The sequence below is a fragment of the Varanus komodoensis genome, unplaced genomic scaffold, assembly GCF_004798865.1.
Source record: "Varanus komodoensis strain SLA01 unplaced genomic scaffold, ASM479886v1 scaffold83, whole genome shotgun sequence".
In the NCBI taxonomy this organism is placed as follows: domain Eukaryota; kingdom Metazoa; phylum Chordata; class Lepidosauria; order Squamata; family Varanidae; genus Varanus; species Varanus komodoensis.
Genome location: NW_025336520.1, coordinates 2325103 through 2352356, shown reverse-complemented (window position 1 = coordinate 2352356; position 27254 = coordinate 2325103). Strand labels below are relative to the sequence as shown.

At 55.4% G+C, this 27254-nt stretch overlaps 1 protein-coding gene and 1 long non-coding RNA gene across 2 annotated transcripts in view; one reads left to right on the top strand and one right to left on the bottom strand.

Annotated features, from left to right (window-relative positions):
• SIK2 (salt inducible kinase 2) overlaps positions 1-23895 on the top strand; it is a 65195-nt gene extending 41300 nt beyond the window's left edge. The window contains exons 5-15 of the mRNA XM_044456289.1: positions 1465-1589; positions 3810-3933; positions 5235-5455; positions 7351-7503; positions 9343-9507; positions 15327-15555; positions 17008-17292; positions 17993-18156; positions 18653-18766; positions 19032-19123; positions 20124-23895. Coding sequence (XP_044312224.1) covers positions 1465-1589; positions 3810-3933; positions 5235-5455; positions 7351-7503; positions 9343-9507; positions 15327-15555; positions 17008-17292; positions 17993-18156; positions 18653-18766; positions 19032-19123; positions 20124-20700 — 2249 coding nt within the window. The 3' untranslated portion in view covers positions 20701-23895. The remainder of the gene's footprint in view (positions 1-1464; positions 1590-3809; positions 3934-5234; positions 5456-7350; positions 7504-9342; positions 9508-15326; positions 15556-17007; positions 17293-17992; positions 18157-18652; positions 18767-19031; positions 19124-20123) is intronic.
• LOC123036825 lies at positions 23701-26830 on the bottom strand. Its single transcript, XR_006417216.1, has 2 exons — positions 26138-26830; positions 23701-24688 (listed from the first exon to the last, which is right to left on the bottom strand). It is a non-coding gene; the product is annotated as an uncharacterized LOC123036825 (long non-coding RNA).
• Positions 26831-27254: the final 424 nt, after the last annotated feature.

Here is a 27254-nt window from a genome sequence, read left to right as displayed (position 1 = left end):
AGAACATTTTGGTTTTTACTTTCTCACTTGCACCCTGTTTCTAGGAGAGTGGGTTGCACACACACGAACTTGCTCTGGGCATCCACATGCAAAGAAACAGTAGCCATCTGTCCATAGGACTTTAGGATAATCCAAAAGCTCTTTGAAGGTGCAACCATATTTTAGTCTTGCTTTCTGGATAGGGAAGGGGTCCTAATGAGAGAGAGGAAAGGGGAAAAACGGTATATATACATAAATAAGATCCTGATGTGGAGGCGTGCTTTTTGTGTTTAGTATTACATAATTTATTTATTAATTGTTATGATAGACTGGTCTAATTCAATCTTTCTGTATAAGTCTTTTTTTCTTTTTCTTTTGTTATTGTTGTTGCCTTTTTGTATTGTATCATTAATGAGTTACTATTGAAAACAAAAAGGCAAAACAAAACCTTGCTTCATGCTGCTTCTAGCAACATCTAATGACACGAGTTGCGAGAGGTAACTTCGGGATACTTTTTCGGCAAAATGCCGCGAACCCCTCGCCAGAGCAGTGCGAAGTCTCGGTGACATCTGGAGGTGGCATTTATCTGCTCTGGTGTTCGTGTGCCTCTGAACTATTTAGATGGGAGATAAGACCAAACCAGCAGCCTGTTGAGATTCATCCACAAGGGCTCCCTTAAAAAGGCCTCGAGTCCTGTGCTTTGCTAACAGCTCGTGTGTGTGACGCTAAGCCGTTCAGATCTTGTGTTAGGAATGCAAATAATGTGTTACACTTTGGACAGAAGTATTTGGCAGAGTAAAATGCTGGGAGAACTGGAAGCAGACACTTGCTGGTCTCCTGGAGGCTTTTAAGACAAGAAAACGGTACCCCCTGCTCCTTCGTTTCCACCTTCGCGCTAGCTTTGCAGGTGACATTAAAGCGCGAACGGACATGAGCAGGTCCCTCGCGTTCTCTCCACTGTCTCCAGCTCCCCCAAATGACTAAACTGTTCCCTGCCTCTTTCCTCTTGAGCTGTATGTGTTGCCCTTTTCGGCTGATCATGACATGAAGGCTTCCCAGAGCCAGAATTAAAAATTTATGCCAGCCCTGATTTCTAGGAACATTTTTTTTTTTTTTGCAGGATTGAACAAAATGTCCTCCATGTTCCAAATGCATGTCCTTTCTTGCTTTAACCTAATATTTTTGTCTGTAAGACAGCTGGAACTGGACATCTGTGATTGATAGACTAGAAAATTCTGCACACCGGAGCACTGATTATACAATGCTTACTTATTTAGCTATTTATTCATACACATATTTATAGGCTGCCTATACCTGCCGAGGCCTTCCTTGGTTATACCGGGGGCATAACAGTGCAAACAGCCTTTCACAGAGACTCTTACACATCTCAAACTGCAGACACAGAAGGCACGCCAGCAAACCGAAGCTGGCCATCGTCTGTGACTGCAGCTCCTAAAGCAGATGCCTTGTCTTTTCCCTTTGCAGATTTTGGCTTTGGAAACTTCTATAAAAGTGGCGAGCCGCTGACAACATGGTGTGGCAGTCCGCCATATGCCGCTCCCGAGGTCTTCGAAGGACAACAGTATGAGGGTCCGCAACTGGACATTTGGGTATTCTTACTGTGCTAACTAAAGCATGCTGTTTCTTTCAAAGTCTGCTGATATTTCCTCCTTTCCTCTTGCTCGCCCGTGGGTCGTTTGCTCTGACGAGGCCTGATAGCTCTGAGGCTGGGAACGGGAGCCTCCGAAACCTATTGTCAGGCCTAGGAAGTAATTTATCCAGGGAAGAAAGCTGCCGCACGCCCTGCTGAGTGGACGCACGGCTGTGCTCAGGCACCCCTGCTGTGACTGCGCACACGCATCCCTCCTGCCTCGCAAGTTTGGACCAATGTCTGTCTAAGGCCAGAGGGACTGTCTGAGTCGTTGCTCATGGCTGCCATCTGCCCCCTGTTTTCGCTGCACGGACAGGCCGCCTGCCTTGAACAATGCGTTGCGGCTGGCCGGTGCACGTGGCTAAGCCAAAGTGTGCGTGTGTGTGAGTGAGTCAGCACACAGGCACATGCTGTGCTCCTCTAATGAGAAAGGACAGGCAAGGTGGCAAGAACGTCTTGCAAAGTGCATCCAGAAGAGAGGACGAATTGAGCCGGGGTGTCTGAACTTTTGAATGCATGCTGCTCCTTGCTCGCTCGCTCACTTGGTTGTTCGTTCATTCGTTTCGGTCTCGGTGTCTCCCAGTATCGGCGATACATCATAGCATGAATGTGCAGTCTGTTGTGGATCCAGCTTTAGGGGACTCAGACTTGTCAGGCTAAATACTGCACAGATGCATATCCTGGCATTTTTTGACATGCACTTGAAGTTACGGGAACGTGCCTCCCACAGTGAGGAGAGCGGTCACATCAGACGGTCTTATATTTCTGCCTGTTCATGGGAGGGATCAGCCCATCTGGTGTGGGTATTTCCACTGTGGGTGTATTGTAGATTCAGTTCCAGGAGTGCGATTTGCTTGTCGGAACTGGGCTTTGGTCCCCATTCTCTTTTGCAACAAGGCAGGTGTGGACGTGAATGCTAAGTTCTGCCTCAAATCAGCACCTTCTAACAAACAAGGTGCCGCATGCCGCATCCCCATGAGCTGTGTACCTGGCCTGGATGCTCGGTGAAGGTGTGCCAGAAAGCTGGCGCTGGATACCTGTGCAGGTCGCAGACTACTGGATTACTGCAAAAACCAGAAGGAAAGCATTTGCGCCACAGTGTGGAGTCTCTTTGAAAAGGAACCCTTTGGCTCTTTGCAAAGCTGCCCGATATCCCCACTGTTAAGTCGGGATTTCTATGGGCCCCCCACAACCCCAAGCCCCAGTCTCTCTGGTGTAAAACTCTTCAAAGGCGCATTCAGCCTAGATGCCAAAACATGCTGAGATGAACATTTAAAAGAAGGAAAGTGCTATTTAAAATCTACATATACCACACTATCAGATTGGGGCAAGCTTTTACACTTCAATGCCACAGTCTCCGTGTGGCATTAAACTGCAAGACAAATGTTAAACCTTTGACTTCACGCTGCTTGTAATGTGCATGCTTTCAAATTTGAGCTCAGCGGTTGGGAAGTTGCTGACGCTTTGACGTGGCGTCTTCCCCCACTCTCGCCTCACGTTCCCCGGGCTTACGCAATAACGGGCTTTGCTTAGAATCAGGATCTTCAGCTGCTATCGTGACCTTCACGGGGGATTTCTTCCCCTGAGTGTTTACATGTCAGGAGCTACATAGGGGCGGACTTGTGCCCTCTGACGAGGGAGAATTCAAGCAAAGTTCGGAGTGGGTCAGCTTAGCCTCCGCCTACTTTTTCTTGGGGGCTGCGGCTTCTTGATCCCAGCCCCCCTGAGCAGTCTCGGTCACGGTCTTGTTTGTCTGCAGTCCCCAGACTGCAGAAATTCCTGCAAGGTTTTCACCTTGCAGAGCGTGTGCCTCAGACCCTTTGGCAGGACAGTATCCAGAACAGGAGCCTGTTCCGTTGAGTCTGCTGTGGAAGGTGCCAATTCCGCAGGTGCGTACTTTCCTGCCAGAAAATGGTGTGAAACATGGCCCTGCTAAAGAACTCTTCTAGGTGCAGTCACGATCCTGCAGTCCAGGACTGGGGCCAGATTGTCACTGCCAGATCCAGACGGCAGAATGGAACCCACAAGTGGTCAATGGAGCAGAAGTCCCCAGAGGGTGGGAACACCTGTGTTTTGAGACACTCGGACGTTAAAAGAGGAAAAAAAGATCTTTTGGCGATAGAATGCCATGGCAGCCTGTTCTGAAAGGCCAACCCGGAACTCCTCTTCTGCTTTCCAGAGCATGGGCGTCGTTCTGTATGTGCTAGTCTGTGGCGCTCTGCCCTTCGACGGACCGACGCTCCCCACCCTGAGGCAGCGCGTTCTGGAAGGAAGATTCCGCATCCCCTATTTCATGTCTGAAGGTAATATCCTCGTATACCGGTGCTTCGGAGATCTTTTGGTTCAGGGAGGGAAAACCAGAACATCATGTTGACTGGTAGTCCTGGGAGCCGTTGGGATGGAAGCCTCCGAGTGGCGGCTCGCACCTGGCTCCTTCTTTACGTGAGGTGAGGGGGGTGGATGGGAGAGTCCAGCTTGCTATGGGAATGAGGTGCACGATGAAAAAAAGCTTGTCTTGGTGCAAGGCAGGTGTGCACATGGACAGAGCAAAACATCTTCTCAGGAACTTCCCCGAGTTCCCCATAAAAGCTCCGCAAAGACCACAGTGGTTTCCAGCAACCATGCAGGGCTCAGAATGACAGAGGATGCCTGACCGGAATGGGGAACCAAAGAGGAAACTGCTTGGGTCGCACTCCAGGATGCTGGAAAGAGAGTCTGAGTGGGGCTGTGTCCTACGTTTGAGCAAACAGTAATTTAGGGCCACGTGCATGGGAAGGAATGAATCGCACGAGGTACTGGGCTCCCCTCGCCTTCCATGTGAGCAGTGGGAGAAATAATCCAGGCTCTAGTTCCTTCATTTCAGCACATTCCTGGCTTTCTCTATGCATAGACCAGGAATTGTAGTTTAAATAAACTCTGCTTTAATAAACAAACCACAAAAGCAATCTAGGGTTTGAAGTCGGTTTGTTTAGCAGTTGACTGGAGTTTATTTTAAACCACGGTGTCTGAGTCATGCATAAGAAATCTGATAAAGCGAAACTAAATCCTTCTTTGCTCTTCTTCCTATCTGTGCAGGAAAAGGAGGGAGGGAGGGAGGGCATTACTGTTTGGCACATCAGGCCAAGTGCTGGTTTATGGTTAACCTGTGAAGTCACCCAGAATGCACATATTCCTGACCATGAGGCTGGGATTATGGAATAAGGCAGCCTGCCGTGCCACGTACGTTGTCCATCTGTATGATTGCATCCATCACCTTTAAAATGCAGATATTTTCTGTCTCAGTGCTGAGAGTTCATGGGGCATTGCAAATGCACGCTTTATCAGCTGTCCCCATGAGTGCCAAGTATTGTTATTGCTACTACTTGTATGGTGCTTGTCGTTAGAAGTACTTGCACTCTTCTCCCCAGTCGCTCCCCTGTAAGAAGTGAATTGGGTCCTTTGGACAAATTGCAGTCCTAGGTTTCAAGGGTATTTTTGCTTCCAGCCACGCCTTACAAGACCGTGTGCTGTCGCTAACAGCCTGTATCAATAGGCGTTGGGCTCCCCGCGACATTCCGTGTGAGCTCCGTCAGACTGTCTTTTCCGCCCTTCCTTGTCCACGCAGAATGTGAGCATCTCATCCGGAGGATGCTGGTCCTGGACCCGTCCAAGAGGCTGACGATCGCTCAGATCAAGGAGCACAAGTGGATGCTGGCAGAGGTCCCCGTGCAAAGGCCTGCTCTCTATCCGCAAGGCCAGGAGAACGAGCCCTCGATCGGCGAGTACAACGAACAAGTGCTGCGGCTGATGCACAGCTTGGGAATAGACCAGCAGAAAACCGTGGAGGTAGAGCGGCCGCTGGGGCGGAGGGAGGGGGCTCCCTGCAGGGGGACACCACAGCTGGCTCTCCTCAGAGGCGCTGGAAGTTAAAGCGGATCCCACGACGCCTGATCCCGGTGCTTTTGTCAAAGCATCCTGGGACAAAAAGCGGTGGGACTCTTCCAGCATGCGCCTCCGGGACAGTAGCAGATGCGTTGCTTAGCCGGAGTCACCACAGGCCGTGCCCAGAGGTGGCCCCCCATGTGTGGGATTGCTCGCAGGGAGGTTCAGTTAGCCTGCGCCAAGCGTACTTTACGGTATGATAAGAAGGACCTTACTGGACTCCTTATGGCTTGTTTCGGTGCTTGTAAGCTGCATGGTTGCGGCTGTTTATCGCAAAAATGGGCTTTCAGCATTGGTTTGCTGGCACTAGTTTTACTGATTCTGTAAGCTGCTCTGCGCTCTGTTTGGGGCAAAGGCAGCATGCGAAATCCTGTGATGGCGGTGCTGACTCTTCTGCAGAGCACAGCATGTATGAACTCTGGACAGAGATCAGTATTGATCAAACCAGTGAGTACTCACCAATTTGTAGAACCTCCCTCCACCCCACCGAGTTTCATATGTTTGCCATTTCAAATGGACCAGACAAAAAGTACTTTAAAATATTGCAGGTCTTTTTTTAGAAGTCAGAATCTTGCTCCGTATATCGTTTGAAGAACATGTTTTGTTTGCTTGAATCTTCACTGGAGAGCTTCCCTATATTCCACAGGGGAAATGTCTGGGCTGTCCTGTCCAGTCACACATTATATTTACTGGCAAGTTTTGAGAGACAGTGAGGGTAACAAGAAGAGCAAACCAGGAAATAAAACCTCCCTTCTGTTTTAAGCTTCTGAAATGTGAGATTTGATGGAGAAACAGAGAAGCAAGCGGTTGCCTCTTTATTTCTAGTTTCTCAGCTAAGATTCCAAATCAAGCCTCTTACCAGAAATAATGCTGAAGCGCTCCCTGAGGAGCCGCTGTGATCACTTCCTTCAGAACGGCCGATATTTTTAGGCAGTGTGGAGTCTGCAGTATTAACGCTTCCTGCTAGAAAGCTGCGGGGCAGGGAGCTGAACTCCGGGCCTCCCTTTTCTTGGGGCTCCGTTTTCCATTATGGCTCAGAAGCTGGTGTGCCGAGCCAAAGCAGTGTTTTGCTGGATTTTGGGGGATCCAAGGACAGACTCGGAAGGTGGGCAGAGCTGCAGAAACGAGTTGTCAGTGGTTTGTCCTGTGCAACCGATGTTTTCATAAAGCTGATGTTAAGAGGCCCAGGTCTTAGTATTGACAGTCCCTTTTATTTATTTTATAACGTTTAAATACTGTCCACTATCGAGGTCTTGGAACAGTTTGACAGTAAAGCAGAATAAAACAAAATGGAATGCAGCATCCTAATTGATTTCTAGCAATAAAACCCATACTAAAATGACAATCAGACCTTAAAATATTAGGAAAATAAAAAGGGTTTAGCCTGGCGCCAAAAAGAACAAAGGCAGGTTGGAGAATGCAGAGCTGGAAGGGGCCAGAAAGCATCTTTCTGGCTTGGTCCAACCAGCACACTTCAGGGTGCGGTTCGTGGAAACAGAGCTGCACAGAAGAGCGCTAGGGACGCAGTGCTGGGAAAAGCAGCGCCCGTCTCCCGTTCGCTGCCTTATCGCATCTCTGTGGAAGCAGCTCCCAAGCACAAATATGCAGCACCCTTCGACCCCAGAGAAAGGAAGAAATCACACACACACACACACACACACACACACACGGGTCCTCCAGCAGAAAGTTGCTTTGCGCAGCCGCGTGGGCGCATGGTTGTCACGGCCTCCTGTGCCTAGAGGAGACATGGAAGACGATCGCACTCCCGCCTGACGGGAGGGTCCTTGTTCTCTCCTCAGTCCCTGCAAAACAAGAGCTACAACCACTTCGCGGCCATCTATTACTTGCTCATAGAGAGGCTCAAATCGCACCGCAGCAGCTTCCCCGTGGAGCAACGCCTGGATTCCCGTCAGCGGCGGCCGAGCACCATCGCCGAGCAAACCATGGCCAAGGTAACGCTGGCGTGAGGCAGGGCTAGCGGGCCGGGGCACTCCAGGATTTCGGTCTTCCTCAGGCCTACCTGGAGCTGCTGAGGACTGGAGCAGAATCCTTCCACACGCAGAGCAGGTGCTTTGCCGCTGCACCGCAACACACGAGCCCTCATTCAGCTGCCAAAGCTTTTCTGCCCACCCAGTGGGCCCTGTTTCAAATCCCAACGCCTCCCTTGACGTTTCGGTCGCGGGACTTGGCTGTTTGCACCCAGGGATCTGCTCTGACCCATTGCAGGTCCCTGGATGTGGAATCGCACTCCCTAGGGCGATAAACCCCCACAGACTCGGCATCAGGTAAAGGCCTTTGTGCAAGGCATCATCCACCCAGAGTTTCCCAGCTAGATTATGTGTGCTTTTGAGATGGTAAAAATACAGAGAGTTGTACAGTCGGGGGATACCTGTTAAGCAGCAGCGACAGTTCCTAGTCTGAGCATCTCTCAACTGTCTGTTCTTTTACGCTAATGAATAAAAGGAGCAAAGGAAGATCCCCCCATTTCAGTTCGCTGGGAGAGGGAGAGTCTTTTTTGTGGTGGTGGTGGGAGGGGGTGGTATCCTGGCAACTCACTTCTAAACCTGCCTCGTTTCCTGCCTGCTGCAGCGAGAAGAAAATTAGTAAGCGAGACCCAGGCTGCTGCCCAGGTACTTTTCCTGATGATTTTGTCATTCTGGCAAGCAGCAAAATGTGGGTAAATGCAAGATGTTGTGTTTGTGCCTTTCTAGTGAGCCCTGGTGTGTCAGTTTTGATTGTGAGCTTGGAAGCCGTCCCCAGATAAGTAGTGTTAGCCTCTTGCGCGCGGCTTCCCTCTCCCTGCCCTGATCCGCCCTAGTCTAGAGAAAATACTTGTCCGGCAGGGTCACCATAAGGCCTGCTGGGATGTGCCGGGAGTTGTTTGGCACTCCAGGGTACGCACTGGCCCACCACTGCTTGGTCCTGAGCCAACTGGTGGTCCGGAAGCAATCCGGCTGTTAAACCGCCTTCAGGCTCCCGGATGCAACCGGCTGGCTGCGTCGCTCTGGGGAGCATTTATTCATCGTGGCGTTCCCGCTGTCCCTGCGCCGCAGTCCAGATGTGGTTGCTTCTCAGCTTTGTGTGACTCACACGGACTTAGGAGCAAAATGTTGGGCAGCCTCCGCTTTGCTTCCGTAAAAAAGATGCCTTGACTCTGGAGGAGGCGAGAGCAGATAGTACGTCGGAGCCCCCAGACAACCATGCGTGTGTCTGTGGCCTTTGCTTTAGGTTGGAGAAAGCAAGAGTGCAGGGCGGGGCCCAGGAAGCCACCTCCAGGCTTGGGGTCTGTCGCGCGCCCCGGCGGTTAACGCCGGAGGTGTGCCATCTCCTTGCCGGCAGGCCTCGCACTGCCTCCGACTCTTCTGTCATCAGCAGCACGCCGGTATAATGAGCATTAGCCAGCACACGCTGGGAATAATGGGGGCAGCCTCGCTTTAGCCCTTCGTTCTTCCCAGCCTCCTGCAGGCCTCCTTGGGGGTCGGGCATGCAAAGCCCAAAAGGCAGGCCTGCCTGTGGGCAGTTCTCAGTGGAATGGGGGGCCCATCCTGCCTCACACAGAAGTGGCAGGGGCAGAGTCAGCGACTTCCTGCCTGTTCCTGCCTGACCCTCTTGTGGAATCTCGGTGCCGGCTTCTCTGCCTTGAGGTTTGGGTCGTTTCCCTCTCCTCCACCACCACCAGGTGCTCTCCTCTGCCTCTCCTCCATACCCAGTCTTCCGCCCTTGGTTCCACGTGTGTTTTCCATGCATGGTAGCTGCTCACATTTTCCTCCTCCTCCTCCTCCTCCTCACAGGCCCAGGCTGCAGTCGCACCCGTGAACTTGCGTCCCCAGAACGTAAGGCTGCTGAGGTCTCCCGGCCTCCCTCCTAGTTCTGCTGCAGAAGCGTTCTCCTTCCCCACTTCCCCCTGCCATGCAGAATCAGCTTTCATGGAGGAAGAGAGAATTGACATACCAAAGGTATGTTTGCGCATTTCCTGAATGCCGTATCTTGTATCTCGAGTCTCCCAGGATGCTGCCGCTCCTGAGGTCCTGCCCAGCGGGGCAGTTCTAGATGCATCTCAGTTGGGTTTTGGGCTGGGATTTGGGACAGAGACTGCCTTGGTCACCCTGTGCAGTGACCTCTGCTGGAAGAGGGACGGGGGAGCATGACCCTGTCGATTCTCCTGGACCTCTCATCGTTGTCATTCCTACACCAGGTGAAGAAGCTTCGCTTCTCTGAGCATTTTAATGGATTTGAGATCTGGTATTTATGGTGATACTTCGTTGTCCTGCCCTCTTGATCCAATTATACTGTTTAATTGTTTAAAATCACTGTGATGTTATCACAATGGGTTTTCTTGTTGTTGTGTTGAGTGTTTGTATTTATCGATTTTATTGTAAGCCAGCCACCTAGAGAATCCTTTTTGGCTAGTGGGTGGCATTTAAATTTTAAAAAGAAATAAATAACAGGAACAGCTTAGTGCTAATTTCTGGCGGTTGGCACGGGAGAGTTGCCATTTTTCCCTACAGTTGTCGGGTGGTCCAGGTGGCTGGCATTACAGTTGACTGAGGAGTTGGCCTGTTCGAGATGGGGGTGCGCTTGACCTTAATGGATCTGCTAGGGAGCCTGGCAGTAATGCCCAGGCAGATGGGCTCTGAGCGAAGTGGGCTCTACCTCTGAGTACCTTTCTGAAAGAGCCCTGCTGGATCAGATCCTGCTTCTCACAGTGGCCAAGCAGCTGCCTCTGGGAAGCCCGCAAGCAGGACAGGTGGCCAAAAGAGGAATGGTGCTGTGTTTGTTTATTTGATTTAGAGCCCGCTTTTTTCTTACGAACTCATCTGGAGGACACCTAGCAGTTTGGAAGGATGTCATAGAAACATAGAAACAGAGCGAGTCAGAAGGGGTCTCCCGGGCCATCTAGTCTGACCTCCGGCACCAGCCGGCTCCGCTCACAACATGCCCACCATGTGCACGTCCAGCCTGTCCTTGAACGCCCTCACCGACGGGGCCTCAGTGTCATGCAAGTAGATAAATAGGTACCACCTCAGTGGGAAGGTAACAGCGCTCCGTGACGTCATGTTGGCCACGTGACCACAGGAGCATCTTCGGACAGCGCTGGCTCAGGGCCTCAGAAACGGAGACGAGTGCCGCCCCTCGTAGCCATTTGGCTAGCATAGCAAACCCCTCGAGGCCGCCTTTCCTTCCCTTCCTCCCGGGCTCCCTGCAGCTTCAGTTCTATTCCTGGCCTTGTTTTTTATTTGTACGAGGAAGCTTTCTTTAGGAGTAAAGGGCAGATAAAGTGGGAAGAGCTTCTGGCTACTGATATTTAGTAGCTGACAGCAAGGCTGGCTTAAAAATCGAAAGATTCATTGCAGCTTCAGCCAGTGTCTTAAGATGCTACAAGGTTTGCTTCTGCTGGAAAGGATGCTGTCGGGTTATTTTCCTTCCTCCCCAGACCACACAAATGCAGCCACAACAGCATCTTTTCCCCTGCCCGCTTGTGCTGGTTGTGTGCACCTCATTTCCATATTCACTAATGACAGGAACAGGAATGGAGGGGGGGGAGTTTGCAGATCAGCTGGCGCCCTAGAGCCACCCCACGGCTGGGGAGTGGCTTGCAGGCCGTCCTCACTGCCCACCTTGTCAGGTTTGCCGAACAGGGTGGCCCTGTCGCACAGGTAACGAGGCAGCGTGCGGTTTATTTGCCTTCCCATCTTGTGCAAACAGCCGTGCTGCGGAGGCCAGACGTGTTTGGAAGAGCTTGACACCTTGCAGAAATGCTGCTCTGAAAGTGACTGGCCCTCGCGCTTCCCTTGAGCTGAGAACTTCCGTGTTAACTTTCCAGCCGTAATTGCGGTTGTTTTGCTGCTTGTTTACATGGTGAGAGGGTGGAAACCTGGCACACGGCACGGAGCTGTAATTGCACCCACCTTATTAGTGTGCACCTTTGGTTCTGTTCGTGGGGAGCAGCGTCTTTGGCAGGGCCTTCAAGTTGTCAAAAATATTAGAAGCCGTCTGCCCTTTATGCCATCTCTTGTTTTCTCTCCCAGCCTGCAACTAGAATTCCCAAGGCACTGACAAGAGCCCCAGTTCAGCAGTAGGTCTGACTTCCTGTCGCTTTCACTGGAAAACTTGTACAGGCAGTTGCTCCAATGAGCTTTGCAAGTTCACACATCAAGCTTGGAGTTCTGTGGCGACGGGTCCTGAAGGGAAGTGGGGAATAATTAGGATGTATGTGAGCTGGCAGGAGGGAAAGGTTCCAGAGTTCTGGATGCGAGAGCACGAAATAGGCCAAGAGCACGTTCATATCGCGTGGCAGTGCGCCACTCGTCCTGCTCTTGCATATTCACTGCCTCATTGACATGGGCATGTTTTATTCTTTCTGATTCAAATTACACCACTGATTGCCAGTATGGGAAGCGTCTCCATTTAGGGAAGAGAAGTGTGTACTTGACCTGCCTAGCTCCCTGCCATTCGCCAGAGATGCCCCAACAGAGGCTTATAATCATTTCCTTTATTTTTGTGTGCTTTTACTTTCAGTTTTCCCCCCCGCGAGCTGATTGAGAGGGCCACATCCCTCACAGCCAGCTCCGGGCGGGCGCGCTAAAACAAAAGCGAGCATCAGCGCTTGGCCTCGCAAAGGCACCCAGAGAGCATGAAGTCATCACACCCAGTTTCGCTGGATAACAGCTGCCGGGGGTCCGTTGCTTGCTTGCAGCTCTGCACAAAGGTTCTGGAAAGTAACCTGCCTTCAGCAGGGGCTCTGCTTCGCCAGATTGATCGCTCTTTGTCGCTTCTGCTGACTTCGCCGAGTTGCCCGGGCCTCCGACTGCTGCTTAACCAGTCCTGCTGCTAGCACATACCTCGGTGCCGCTGTGATGCAGGCGGTAGCGCTGTGCCAGCTACGAACATTTTGCAGTTGGCTTGGCACTCCAGCAAGGGGTCTGCCTAACAGAAGACAGCCCCACCGCTGAGCCGGCAGCTGCAGCGTTTCGAGATAAATGCCACTTTGCCGTTGGGGAGAAGGTGCTCGCCCTCTCACTCTGCAGCCGTGTTACTTAAAATACCGAGACCTGCTCTTGCAGGAGGTGTTGCCTTAAACCTGTTTTTCTTCTGCGCTCGGTTGTCAAAGCCCATCTCGCAGGCAGGCCTTGAAGCTGCGTCCCGCATTTCTCACCGTCACCATCACCAGGGGGCTGGTGCGTCTTGGCTTTGCTCCCTGCTCTTACGACAGCCAAGCAAGCAGCTTTCCCCAGAGATGTCTCTGCATGCACCGACTTGCAGCTCTGCCTCCACGCTGAGGTGCTCCGAGCCCGCTCTTCCTTTTGCTCGTCTTGAGAAGGGGCTCCTCTCTTTGAGCTGACAAAAGCCTCCTCCTCTTTGCACGGCAGCTTCTCGGTATAAAGAGAAAAAAGCCCTTTGTGGGTCAAAGGCAAGTGCAGGGTGGAAGTCACCTTGGCTTTGGTTGCCATGCTTGTGGTCCTTCTCCAAAGCCTAGAGCCATCCGTGTCTTGGATCTGGCATCGCCAAGTCCTTTTTCAGGCAGGAGGGCTGCCCCTCCTATGAAGGGGGGCATTCTTCAAGGCCTAAGGAATAGGCAAAGAGTGATTTCAGGAACAAGGTGGCTTTTTTAAAAATAAACCCTTGGTTAGACCTGGGTGTGCAAAGCAAAAGGAGAGGAGAGGAGCAGAGAGGAGAGGAGCGGAGAGGAGCTATCCCCTGTTCTCAGCTCCCACATGTTGTTCCTCATCCAGTTTGCAGGTCCATGCCTTACCAGCTTAGCAGAGGTGACTTGTCAAGCTAGCTTGTGGTACAGCTATGCATCATATTGAAACCTAGAGACAGAGTATTTTGCATCCTGCACCGAAAGACCGGATGTTCCTGGCACAACCATCCATGAGGGTGCCTCCGAAAAGGAGCTGCAGAAAGAGTGGGAGAGACCATCTCCCTTTTCTGGAAGAGCTGGCAATTTCGGGAAGTGCTGGAAGAGAGGGGTTCAATGCTTAACTGTGAAAGGGTCCCATTGCTTGGTGGGAGGAGTTATCCCCACCCACTTGGTGCACCTTCTTTTGCCCCTTGGCCCCCTCTGTCCCCTTCTTTTCGACTGACAGCTTTGCAGTTGGCCCTGGGCAACAATGCACAAGCTCGTCTTGTTGGTTTGCACATACGCTGCCACTCTGGGACTCCCCTGAACTGCTGCAACATGCAAGGCACTTGGACAGGCGAGGCTTCCTATGGGATGGCCAGAAAAGCACACTTGTAAAGACAAGCAGAAATTATTGTATCTTATTTTTAATTACAATCGCAATTGGCCAGATTTCTGGAGCCAAAGAACTAAATTAGATTTAAACTGTGCATTCAGTGAGGCTCCAAACTTTTTTGAAAGCAGGGAGAAATGAAAAGGGGTCCTGATTGGAGCAGGGAGGAAGGCGGCGAGAATAGCACAGCCAGAAAAGGCACCGGACAGCGGAAGGAGAGGAGGAATCTGCCACAGTGAGCCCGGTTGTCTGCATCGTAGGTTGTTCGCAAACAACCGCCACAGCGTGGCTCGTGGCAGGGAGGCTTAGCAGGATGTGTGAAAACGGCTGAAGAGTCTAGAGAGCGTGTCCTTTCGCGTCACCATCCCTTGCGTCAAACTCAAGCGCCGGAGCAGCCCAACGGGTATTTCTGGAATTCATAGAGCAGCACACAAGAAGCTCCCCTCCAGCCGTGTGCACGCAACATTTTCGCTTTCTCGTGTGCAGAGCTGTTCCTCCGAGTACGGATTTGTGACTGGAGTCTTCACTTGTGCAATTCACCTGGCATTCCCCAGACGCCGGAAGGACAAGCCCGGGAGGCTCAAAGCCGACACGAGTCCTCCCCTGTGCTGAATGCTCTGCTTTGAGTTTTAGAGATAGGCATTAGCTTTTCCGTTGGGGCCCTGCTCCCTGGGACTGCCCCCCCCCCCACTGGGGCGCTGCTGAGGAGACTTCCCGTACGGTAAACAGGAAGAAACTCCTACAGGTTTTGAGGCCTCCGTGCAAACTCTTAGGTGAGTGGGCACTTGGCCCACAGCCAGCGGCTTGGCAATTAACTAATTTTGAAGCTGATCTCATGAGACAGCTTTCTTGATGGAATTCAGAAACAGCTGCTGAAATGACTGGGAGTTAGTCAAGAGAAGCAAGGTCACTCATGGGCCGGTTGCGGGGGGGGGGGGCATGTTTATTGTAAGAGCAACACTCCTGGGGAGCCCCTCCTGTGCCAGGCCGATTGGGCAGGATCACGGCCCCGCTGGCCTTCGTCTGGCTGAACAAGAGCCTCCCATCCCTCGCATTCCGGCCTGTAGTTCCCCAGAGGAAGGTGCTCTGGTTTGCATTCAGCCGGGTGGGGATCCTGAGCTAGCACGGAGGAGATGCGCATGGCCGTTCCTATAGTGAGGCAGCCCCGAAGTAGCAAAAAAATAAATAAAAATGCGTTGCAGTTGCCAGGCAGGTCCCCGGGAATGGAGAGAGGCAGCTGACACTGGACTGGCTTCTGTCGTCTGTCTGGGCTGTGGAGTGGGAAGGCTGTGCTGAACCTGAGGAGCTGCCGTTCCCACCAAGAGGAAGTGGTCCTTCAGAAAGGTGCCCTCGCCCATTTTTGTTCCCGGTTCTCCTTCTCAGCTCTGATCTCGAGTTTTCAACAAGCAGCCTTTTCAGCCGCCTCTGTCCTTGCTGTTTTCCTTTCCAAACACTCCATCACAAGCGTGCCGGATGTCGGGGCGCCTCTGCCCACAGGTTCATTGACCACGGTGTGCCCCTTTCTGTTCCGGCCCTAGGTGAATGGGTGCCTCTTAGACCCCGTTCCCCCGGTGGTGGGGAGGAAGGGCTGCCAGTCTCTGCCGAGCAGCATGATGGAGACCTCCATCGACGAAGGCATTGAAGCCGAGGGGGAGTCCGAAGAGGATCCTGCGCAGGCGTTTGCAGCGCTGCAAGCCACTCGCTGCGGGAAGAGGCGCCACACCCTGGCAGAGGTCACCAATCAGCTGCTCGTCATGCCGGGAGCAGGTACGGGAGCGGGGCCGCGGGCAGGGCAGTGCCGAGGGTCGGCTCCTGGCGTCTGGTCCGACGTTGCCCTCGGGCAGGCTTGCTTTCTCCTGGGCCGGTCACGGCCATGGCGTCTCCGAAGCGAAGTGAAGCAGGGGCTGCACGGGGCTTCCAGGCGGCTCAGGACACCGGGGCAGACAAGAGGCTTCTGGCTCTATTTGGTGTCCTGCTGAGCTTCCCCGCCCGTGTGCGTTTCGCTCCCTGGGAGCTGGCAGTGCGCTTGCTTTGTGGAAGATGAGGGGAGAAGCGCGCAGATGGCTTCGGCCCGCTTTGCCAAGCCACCTCATGACAGTTTGTAAAGGCTGGGAAGAGCAAACAGTATCCGTGAACGAGCCTCCCGCTTGCCAGCACTCGAGGGCACCGGCAGCCGGTGGAAAAGCCCCAAAGAAAAGCCCTCTCAGTCCTTCCTGTGCAAACAGGAGGAGCCCGCTGCCCCTCCCTGCACTGGGAGCTCCTTGGTTCTTGCGAGTTGTGTGCAAAGGCACGCTTGCTGGCTGCAGGGAGAGACCTCTGCCCTTCCACCGAAAACACAGGCAGCCTCGGAGCAAAGCACCTTCACAGTGGCGGGGGGGGGGGGCGCTTAGGTGCTCACGGCCATTCTGGGCACATCCTCTCGGGCTGGGACATGCAGCGGGTTCCTCGCGCAGCCACGGGCAAAAGCCTCCATGCCTCGGTGCTGCAGCGGAGGGGCTGAAGCCCAGAGACGGCAGCTAATTTGACCTGGATGTTCCAAGGCCCATCATTAAGCTTCCAGGGAGCGATTGCCACCAGCGGTGTGTGGGCAGTCCAGAACCCCGCACTGCCTGCGTGAGTATCCCAAACGAAGCTTGGGCCTCTGCGTGGCAGAGTCTCGGCACGCCAGCTTGATGTTTTGCCAGCGCCGTGAACGCGGGATCGCGGCTTGGGCAGCAGCTTCTGGCCTTGAGGCGGCAGCGGGGGGTTCCCCAAGGCCAGCCTCTCAAGCAGGGGTCCGCTAGTCCAGAAAGCCCTGTCTCCCGCGGGGCACTGCGCAGGGCCCTGGGGGCTGGGCCATGGTCCTCGCAGCAAGCTGGCCTCGCCCCCCTCCGAGTGAGCATCATATCTTGGCTCTGCTGGGGAGGAGCCGGGCTCGTGTTGCTGAAACGGGGGCAGTACAGCGCGCTCTTGGCATCTGGTACAGCCCCCTAAACAACCCCCCCCCCGAAGTTAGTCCCATTTCCTGAAGCATCTTAAATCTGAAAGTAAGGATGCCAGATGGGAGAAGAACCTGGACCCCTGCAGCTGTGTTGGGCCACCACTCTCCTCACTGGCTGAGGTTGGTGGGAGTTGTAGCCCAGCCCAGTGGAGGGTCCCGGATTGGAGGTGGCTGCCTGCCGGCTGCAGAGCTGGGTCGCCCTTTCTTCCATTCACGGTGGATTTTTCCGGGTTCTAAAGGGAAGGTCTTCTCCGTGGACGAGAACCAGTCTTTGAGCAGCGTCGACTCCGAGTATGATATGGGGTCCATCCAGAGGGACTTGAACTTCCTGGAGGACACCCCTTCCCTGAAGGAAATGGTGCTGGCCAACCAGCCGGCTCCGCGGATGGCCTCCCCGTTCATCGGCCTGCGGCCCGCCAACCCAGCCATGCAGGCCCTGGCCTCCCACCGGCGGGAGCTCCACAACCGCTCTCCCGTCAGCTTCCGAGAGGGGCGCAGGGCTTCGGACACGTCTCTGACGCAAGGTAACGGCCAGCAGCAGGTCGGGGCAGTCGCATGGCACCTGTGCACCACCCGCCCACCTGGGGCGGGGGGGTCGTGTGTCGCAACAGGCTGTGGGAGGTTCTCAGGGTGGTTGTCACCTGCCCCAGGTGCGCATTCGCACCTCACCCTCTGGTGTCGGTCCATCATCGCTCCAAGCATGACGGGCGGCAAGACGTGCCCCCTGCGTTCACTGGGGCACCCTCAGTTTTGTCCGGAGCTGCTCATCTCTCTGAGTCACCCATCCGAGACTTTTCCTTGCACGCCGACCCTCCGTACGCCTCGTATGCCGACGTCTGTGTGCTTCGTGCCGTGCAGAGTTTCCTCTTTGAAGGCGGGGGTGGGGGGGATAGCAGAACTTCTGCGGGGGTCCTGCACCCAGCTCCCACTCCCACTGATGTGCCCCACAGTGCAGCTTTGGGCATCTCTACTCCGAAGCAAGTCCAGCTCAGTGTTCAGTGGAAACTAACCGCACAGGACGTGCAGGGCGGTCGCCCGAGTCTTCACTGCCACCATTCCCTGCATGAGCTTTTGGTGTTTTATGTCCATGTTTTAAATGAATGTTGTGGCTGCCCTGGGGATGCGTGAAGAGCCGTGCAGGAGCCGAGCCAAAGCCCCGGGCAGATCCTGCACTTCCATGCTCGGAGTGTGCTCTTCTCGACGTGGCTCTCGATCTCGATCCAGGGATTGTGGCATTCCGGCAGCACCTCCAGAACCTGGCCCGGACCAAAGGCATCCTGGAGCTGAACAAGGTGCAGCTACTGTACGAGCAGATGCGGTCGGAGGAGGCGCCCCCGCTGGGGTTTGCCTCTCCGCCCCTGCAGGACTTTGGGGGCGGCCCCCAGCAGGTAGGGCGCAAGACGCACGCGGAGGCCTGGCGGGAGGGCGAGGCAGCTGGGCCACTGAATCCCCAGTGCAGAAGCTGGGCCAGACACTTCTCTGTAGTGTTGTGGAGAGGAGGCGTCCGGGATCTTTGGGCCCCGGGTGCAGGGTTGGAACAGGGTGCCGGCGGCAGTGTGAGGAGCAGGGGCTAGTGGGCCGGCGAGGGGAGGGCCCTCTCTGGGGAGGGGGAGGTGTCCACGGGCTGGGGCATGGACCACTGCTTCTCTGGAAGGCCCCTTCCATAGCACAGCCTGGCACGGGGGCTGTGCGTGTGACGGCGGCACCTGGGAACCGCAAGACCCCTTTGCAGCTTGTCCCTGGGGGAACGGAAGAGCAGGGCTCCCTCCCTCCCGCTTGGCCCCCGCCTCCACGCCAGCCCGTACTGGCCCCCTCCTGGGCTGTGCTTCCGCCAGTCTGGGGCTCCACCGCCCGCTCACCTGTCGCCCGCCTTTCCCTCCCCAGGAAGAGGCGTCCCAGCAGCAGGAGGATGATGCCGCGTTCCCCAACGGCCTGCGCCCCCAGCCGCTCTCCAGGCGGCAGAGCCTGGAGACACAGTATTTGCAGCACAGGCTCCAGGTACGGGGCCCCCGCTCCTCCTCTCAGGTGGTAGGGCCGGCCGGGCCATGGTGGCCGGCCGTGCAGGGCTCTCGTGGCCGCTCGGCTCGGCTTGGCCTGGCCCGCGCCGGCCTAGGCCGGGAGCTGGCAGCGGGCAGTCGTGAGCTTGGGCACGGGCATGGCAGCCCGCCAGGTGGAGCCCTGCCAAGCCTGAGCCCTTCGGCAGAGGTGCGACGCGCAACGCACGGGGCCGCAGAAGAACGCCTCTCTCTCGCCCTTCTTGCAGAAGCCAACCCTGCTCTCCAAGGCCCAGAACGCCTGCCAGGTCTTCTGCAAGGAGCTTCCCCGGAGCCTCGAGCAGCAGTTGCAGGAGCACAGGTGAGCGGGGCGGGGGGCGGCGCTGCCGCAGCTCACCTGCACGGAGGGGAGCAGGGCGCCTCCAAAGCTCAAGGGGGGCAATCTTTGGGCAGCCTTCAAGGCCCAGAGCGGGCGCAGCCTGCCAGTCGCCCCAACCCAGTGCCCTCAGATGTACTGAACTACATTTCCATCAGCCCCAGCCCGCGTGGCCCTGCGCTGTCCCCTCTTCCCACCACTCCCCGGTGCGTCCTTGAAAAGACCTTTGCAGAGTGGCTCCTTCCTTCCAGAGTGGCAGGAGCCCCAAAAGGCCATCGGAGACAAAAGCGTTAAGCTTCCCCTGCCCAGAACTGAACGGGGAGCAGCCAAGGGGCTCCCGTCCGGTTCCCAGCTCCCTCCTGCCCCCTCCAGCTGTGCAGCCTTGGCCCTCGAAGCGTTAGAGGGAGTTTCGGGGACGGGGGTGGGCAGGTACTTCCAAGGCTTCCTTACGCTCCCTTGCATACTCGTTGGCTTTTAAACTTTGCTTTAAAGTGTGTGCTGAATAAAACTGCAAAAGCGGTTGTGGTTGTGGTGTGGTGCTTGTTGCCGTGGCTGTTGTGGTGGTGGTGGTTGCTCTCGGTTTCCCCGATAAGGAGGAAACCCTGCTCAAAAAATGGAAATGCTTTTTTTTTAGTGTTGGGCAGTCCTGAAATAGGTGCAGGGGCTGGTGGCCAGTTCTGCTCCTGGCTTGATGTCCGTTTGGCAGCTCCCGCCAGCTGCTCGAAGGCAGGGCAGGGCAGGGCAGAGGCAGATCCAGAGGAAATGCAGAGCGCATAGCGGGGGTCCTTTGGGAGGCCAGCTGCCAAATCGGAGACCTGGAGTTGGCACGGTTGGGGGCAACCGTTGAGTGGGTCCCTACGAAGTCCAGGCGGGCGGGGGGCCGGCTCTTCCTCGCACGGCCGGTGCGGCTGCAGCCCTTGCCTCTGGCGGGGCCACGGGGGCCCTGGGCAGGAGCTCACGGCCGGCCGGTTTCTCGCTTGTCCAGGCTGCAGCAGAAGCGGCTCTTCCTGCAGAAGCAGTCCCAGCTGCAGGCCTACTTCAACCAGATGCAGATCGCGGAGGGCGCCTTCCCTGGGCCCAGCCGGCTGCCCCTTCCCTGCCCGGAGGAGCCGCCACCGCCGGCACCCGCTCCCCAGTTCGGCCTGGCGCCGCCGCTGAGCCCCGTCATGGAGCCCTCTGCGGAGCAGATGCAGCTCGACCCATTCCTCGGCCAGTACCAGAAGCTGCCGCTCGACCGGCCCTCCCCGCCACCCATCCACGGCCCGCCCCAGCTGCCGCCGCAGCCCCCCGTGCAGCCGCCCCCGCCGCCCTACCCCTACCGGAGCGGGGAGCTGCCGGCCGGCGCCCCGCCAGAGCCGGAGCGCGTCTGCCAGGGGCCATATGGCCTGGAGCCGGCGCCGCCGGGCGGGGGCACGGGGTCCCCCCAGCACAGGGGCTCGGACTCTCCCGGGCCCCAGCCTAGCTACGAGGCGCTGGGCCTGGCGGAGTTGCCGGGCCTCTTCGACTGCGAGATGATGGAGACGGTGGACCCGCAGCACGGCGGCTACGTCCTGGTGAACTAGCGGGGCCGGGCGCTCCGGGTGCGAGGCGGGTGGGCCGGCGCGAAGGACATCGGTGTGCGTGGATCCCCTTTCCCATTCGCCCCCTCGAGTTCACGGCTGATTTTCCAACTCTTGACCTTCCCGGGTGGATCTGCGGGCCCTCCCGATCGCTACTGTGGGGGAACGGCTGTGCCGCAGGGAAACGAAGGAAGGGGCGCACCGCGAGGGGAGGGGCATGCCACCCCCCCAAGGTGGCGGGCCTTCTGCCGCCCCGCAGAGCCGCGGGAGAGGAACAGCTCTGGGACAAGCCGTACTTCTTGGCAATAAAAGCAATACACTTTTCATGGGAACTTGGCGCGGACGAGGGATGGCGTTCGAGCAGCTGGGGACCGTTTCCCGTCTCCGAGCCGCCGATGGCCAACTTGACTGTGGACGATCCTCAGAATTCCCAGCGCTTCCTTCTCTTGGCCGGCGACTTCGCCCAGGACATTCCCCATCGTTGCAGCCACCACGACGAATCCGCGGCTCTTTGACAAGGATGAGTGCCGGAGCCATGTCTGGACTCCTGTGGAACTAGGGAGCTCCCCTGAACCTCTGCAGAGGGAGCCCGGGGGAGTGGTCTGGGGGAAGACCCCGGGCTGTGTGGCCAACTCAGTGGCGCCTCACAAGGAAACTTGGGGAGAAGTTGATCACTGGAGAAAGTTGTTATAAGCTGCCCTTAGTTGCGTTTCTGTTTTGAACGAGGCAACTGGACTTGGAGTTAACGGTGTGGCATTGCATTGATTTCTTAGGCTTTGTATATTTGGACAATTATCTAGGGATGTAGCGTTGTAAGGACAAACAACACGAGCTTATCAGAAAACCCATGTGAAGTGATAGTGCTGTGCCTTTTGGGTTCTTTTTGAGACTCTCCTTTTCTTTCTCTCTCTCTCTCTCTCTCTCTCTCTTTCTGAAGTAGAAAATACCCCATTAATGTTCATGCTGCCACCAAAGTCCCTTCAGAGCCCAAGTTCCACCATGTGGAATGCGGGTCTTAGCATTTTCCTGGAGTGTTTCCGACTTGTGCTTCTCTACATCTGAAATGTTCACAAGAGTATTAGAGCAATATTTCGGTCCCACACCTGTTGAGTCGGGACGCGCGTCAACAAAGCCTGCTCTGCCAGGCGTTTGGCCTGGGCCTTCGTGGCATGGCACGCTGGCCCCAAATCCATAGGAAGTTTGGAGAGGCGCCCTGAGCTCGGTTGCCCGAGAGCAGTGTTTTGATGCTGTGTCAGTGTTAAGGAGAAGGCGCTGGCGGGTGTCCTTACGCTTCCTGGTGGCAGCAGACAAAGACCTAAGCACAAAGAGCAATTTGTTTAAGCACAATGCGCAATGAACTAGCAACGGTGCTGGGGGGAGGGCGGGCCTTGGCCCAGCTGGCCGCGGGGGGCTTGGTGGCCGGGCTGGGGCACGTCAGCTGTGGGTGGGATGGTGTCTTCCCTGCAGTGGGAGGAAGCGGATCCCAGGAAGCGCCAGGCCGGAAGGCCTCTGCTGCAGCTGCCCCGTTTTTAGAAGCATGGAAACCTCTTAAAGGAGAGGCGCATGTGTCATCACCAAGGTAAGTCCATGCCGCGAACATCGGCTTGGCCGACACGGGTGGCTCCCCAGACTGCGCATCAGAAACGTTTCTGTGGAGAATTTTCTGGCTAGCCCCAGTTTGGAAGGGTTTGCAAGCAGGCCCCTGCCCGGGCCACCCGTCACCTGAAACAGCCTGGCTCGGATCTGGGTTTCTCACCTTGGCAGGACCGGGGCTGCCTGAGCGAGGGGAGCTTTTCCTCCCCACATCCTGAGCCCCGCCATCCCCTCTGGCTTGCACCAACCCCTTCCCTGGCGGAATTCCTTCCCGTGGGTGGTCCTCGCACGCACAGGCAGCGCAGCGGGAAGGGGGCTGCCCGGGTTTCCTTTGTCCACCAGACCAGGAGCAAGAAGCTCGTCTCGTGCCTAGGCGACGGCAGCCGCTTCCCCTGGGAAAGCCTTTCCTGCCACATCTTGCAGCCCTTGCTGACGCCAACCACCTTGTTCCCATGCAGGTGGTGGGGGGAATCCCGCAGGCCCTGAAGATCCGCCCCACCTTCTCCAAGCCCCTCTTCATTCCAGGGGGAGAGGAGGAGCCGCTTCTCTCCTTGTGTTGGGGAGGAGGGGCTCTGCAAGGCAGGGCGTGCCCTTGGATCATGCCCAGTCCACCCTGGAGGGCATCACAGCACACTGGTTTGTGTTACCCAAACCCCTGATGGATTGGACCCAGCTTATAGCTCATGCGGTGCCCACTCACGCTTACGCCGAAAAACTCCCTACACCTGCCAGCATTTCTTGGCCGGCTGCGGGACCTCTCCTTCCCTCCCTGCAGGTATAGCAGTGCACCTTTTGGGCGTGGGGAAGGCAGTTCTGGAGCTCCTGTCTCCCGGTGATGGCGGCACTCGGCTTAGGACGCAGGGGCTTGTGAGCATCAGGCAGCATTTGAGGTGCCCTTCAGAGGCAGGCAGGCAGGCCTGAATCTCAGCCCACCTGCTCTTGCCAAGGACTGCGGGAAACCCGCGAACAGGCCTCAGAGCTGCCAGGCCCCTGATGCCCCCGGGGCACCCGGCACCCCACGTGTCACTGCCCTGCGAGCCAGGCAGACCTGTCCAGAGGTCGTTCCCCTGGCCACAGCCTTGTCCTTCAGCTCCTAGGTAGGACTGGGAGGCCTGCCCCCCTCTCACCAGACCACATCCGAGCGTTTGGGGTCATTTCTGTAACAGCAGCAGGGGAAGAAACTTCTTCAGCCCCACTCACACCCCCCAGAGCGCTGCCTCCCTCGGTGTTCGTGCCACTTCAAAATAACCGCTTCTGTCCGTCTGCCGTGTCCATCAGAGGGTTTGTGTAAACTACTGTGCCACAACTATGAGCTTTATTAGTTTTAATGCGAGTTCCTTTGAAGAGACTTTGGTGAGATGTACTTGGGGTTAAACGAAAACTTTCATATGGAGACAAGTGCAATATGTGTATGTGTGGTACGTTCTTTAATGTATTTTTTTAAGAAGAGTTAAAAGGGTTTAGTCTTCGCTTTGGGGAGAAATGCACTAGTTTTGTGAGCACCAGTTCTGGTGCAACCCATCTGTAGTATTTACATGCAGTTGGTATGCTGGACTCTAAAAACTATCACAGTGTATTCATGCAAAATAAAGAACGTGGACCTTCTCTTTCTTACGTTTTTGGTGAGCTGCAGTGGCTGCTCCTCCTGGTCTTGTTCGCCTTTCCCTGGGGGTGCCGGGACTGCTGGCTGTGAGGAAAGGCAGCCGAAGGGACGAAGCAGCGGCGTTCTGGTCACAGAAGGGCTTTTGCAACTCACACTGGCCTCTGGCAGTCGGCGGCAGGGAGCGTTTGCCAAGCGTGGCGTACTGCCCTGGCGGTTCCAGCCGCATCACGTGACAGCCCCTGCAATCCTTCGCCCGCTGGGCGAGCGGGAACCCGAGACTTCTGGAGAGCACCAGCCTGGAGAAAGCCGCCCCGCTTCTCCCGGTGGTGTGCTCTCCGACCTTTTCCTCTCCTTGAAACAAACCATGAAAGTGCTGTGGTGTTGACGGGAGCCAGGAATCCGTCCCTCCGCACTGCAGCAGAATGAAATTAGGCATTTCTGGCGGGTGTGCGGGATGCATGGCCAAGGCAGAACGGTGGCAAGTGGCCCTTTCCTCAAAGGGGGGCATTAGGGCGAAGTAGAGCACTTTCAGAAATGTAATGCAGGGGGCCCCAGAGGTTCGTGTGGCCCTTCCTTTCCTCAAGGGCTCCCAGTGGCCGTTGGACCATGGGCAACTTTCCAGAAGCATCGATTAGAGCATCAAAAGGAAGCTGCACCCGTGCGCACGTCGTTCTTCATTCAAGCTGCACCGCATGTCCCTTCATGTTGCATTGCTGGAATGGCGGGGAAGAAGATGAATCTCTGCGAAACGTCGCTTTGCGACGTGTCATTGATGCCTTTGCTTGTACTTCGGCCCTGTTAGGAGAGGAATAATTCCATTTCCTTGATATCCCTGGGGTTGCCAATTGATTCACAGATAAATTACAGAAAGTTAATTTGATGCAGACTCGTTTTCAATGCAACACGGGGCCTGGCTCTGTGGAGAAGGCATACGCTCATCAGAAAATAAATCTTGTAAATTCTGTGTGCGACTGCATGGGGCCCAAGCTTGCTCTGGTGCGACCCAAGAAAGAGGCTCGATGAACGGAATGAGCAGGACACGCGTGGGAGCAAGCGCTAACGATGTGGCCAGGAAACCATTGGGTGGCCCATATCAGTCACCAGCTTGGCTTCTCCTCAGCAGCTCCTTTAGTCCTTCGCGTTGGCAACCTTAGCATAAGGATGTGAGCTCTGGCAGTGCCGGGCACCCAAAAAGCCTTCCTGCCCCACATCAACCCTACTTTTCAGACCTTTGCTTCCCGCAACACAGCAGGAAGAGGCAAGACGCTTCACTTCGAAGAGTGCTCAGTGGCTTGCAGGACACCCTCCTACAGCAATGGGTGCAAATGTGGGGGTGTTTGCCCAGCGAGCATCCAGGGCTGCCAAGGGGGAGCCGGCGGGAGATTGTGCGGTCCCCCAGTTGGGGCAGGGGGGCGTGTATAGCCCAGCAGCTTCTTGCATCAGAACGGCTTTGGCCCAGCTTGCTTCCAACAGGGCAGCTGGTGTCCCCACCGCACAGCACAAGCGTACCCTATCACCCATTTTGACTTCCTCTTCACGGCGCTGTCCCTTAAGAGGAGACCCCAGGGAAGGGGGCTTTGCTCAGAAGTCTTTCCAGGCCTGCTTTATTCTGGGCCTTCTCAATCAAGCCTGTGTTTAAAAGTAAACAAACGCAGATTCATCTACACAGTCTAGCTTATGCTTTGGAAAGGTTTCTCGCAATAAAATGTTGGACTGGGTTTAGGTTGGATACTGGAGCATTAAAGATAAGCTGATTTGTGCTCCTTTTTCCAAGAACATTCTAATGTTTCGGCCATCTTGGGTTTGTTCACGGCATCCTACATTAGGAAGGTGCTTATTTAGGGCTGCTTGGAAATGCTTGTAGCTCCTCTTTCATAAATCCAGAGCTGTCAAACAGACACGACGGCAGCCTATCTTTTTGGCAAGAGCTCATCTGGTGCTGGAAGTTTTGCGCCGAATTGCGTAAGTTACTAAAACTGGACAGGGTGTGCCCTTCTGCAGGCAGTCCCAAGATTTTGCTTTTGTGCGCACACTCTGCATCGTGGGCTGTGCACTACAAAGGGTTACCCAGCATTTTCAAGCCAGTAAAACGATCAGGTGCTTGCTATCTTGCAGGCTTCTAGCGCGAATGGAAGCAGAGAACGTGCTCTCGCTGACGTCAACCGGGTAAATAACACCATGCATTGAAATCGCCAGAGTGCGCCTTACCCTTTCAGCAGGAGCTCTCACCGACTAGATGCGTACCTCTTTTTGTGCCGTAGATCCTTTTTATTTTAAAACCCATCACTTCTGTTTGGCCCTCAGACGGGAGCTTGGAAGCCTCTCCAGCTCACTCCTCCCTTTCTTCGCTCAAACGGGTTTCCAGCTTTTGGGTAACCTAGAAAAAAAATGAAGCGAGGCACAAGAAAAATGCAAAAGACTGCGCAATTCTGATCACAAGATTCGTGCTTCCTAGCAGCAGAATCCGTGCAGCCAAACACGTTGACGTTCAGAGCTGGCCCTGCACTGGCTTTGGAAAGGCATTGAGGGCTGACCCGGACAGTCAAGCCGTCCTCTTCCTGCAGCAGAGGGCAATCTCGGGAGAGGTGGACCCGTCCTGCCCACCCGTTAAACAGCGCTTTAAATTTTCCGCAGCTCGTGGAGCGCCCTTTGGCAAAAGCAGCTTAATAGGAGGCCCTCCAGCAGCCCTCCTGGCGGCTCGTTCATCATCGCAAACTTTCAACAAGTGGCAATCACCTAGGCAGATGCGTTGGCATGGCAACAGCTCCAAGGAGATGCTGCTCACGATGCCCGGCCTGCAATCACCTTCAGCAGGAGCCAGAGCCGCTGCCCCAGGCTTCCCTGCCCCCCTCCCGCCCCCCATGATGGTTACAGCCGTGCTTTGATTAGCCTGAATAATGCATAACTCTCTCAGCAGCCTTTCGTGCACAGATAAATTTCCTGCTGGGGAATGTTCCCCAAAGAAGCAAAGAAAACCAAGCTTAGCCAGGACGGGCTCTTCCTTTAGTTCCATGCACTGTACGGGTGCTCCCCCCCCCCCCCATTTTTATCCTGCCTTTTCCCTACAAAGGGCTCAAGGCAGCTTACATCATTCTCCTCCTCCATCTTATCCCCACAACAACACCCCTGTGAGGTAGGTTGGGCTGCGAGTCTGTGACTGGCCCAAAGTCACCCAGTGGGCTCCATGGCTGAGCGGGGACTCGAACCCGGATCATCCGAGTCCCAGTCCCGTGCTCTTAACCACTACACCCCACCGGCTGTCTTTTATCCTGCTCTGCCTGGTTAAAATGTCTTCTTTAGCCTTACGTAACTCAGACTGAAAGCTGGGGAGCCGGGAAGAGCAATATTCCGAAGCATCTGT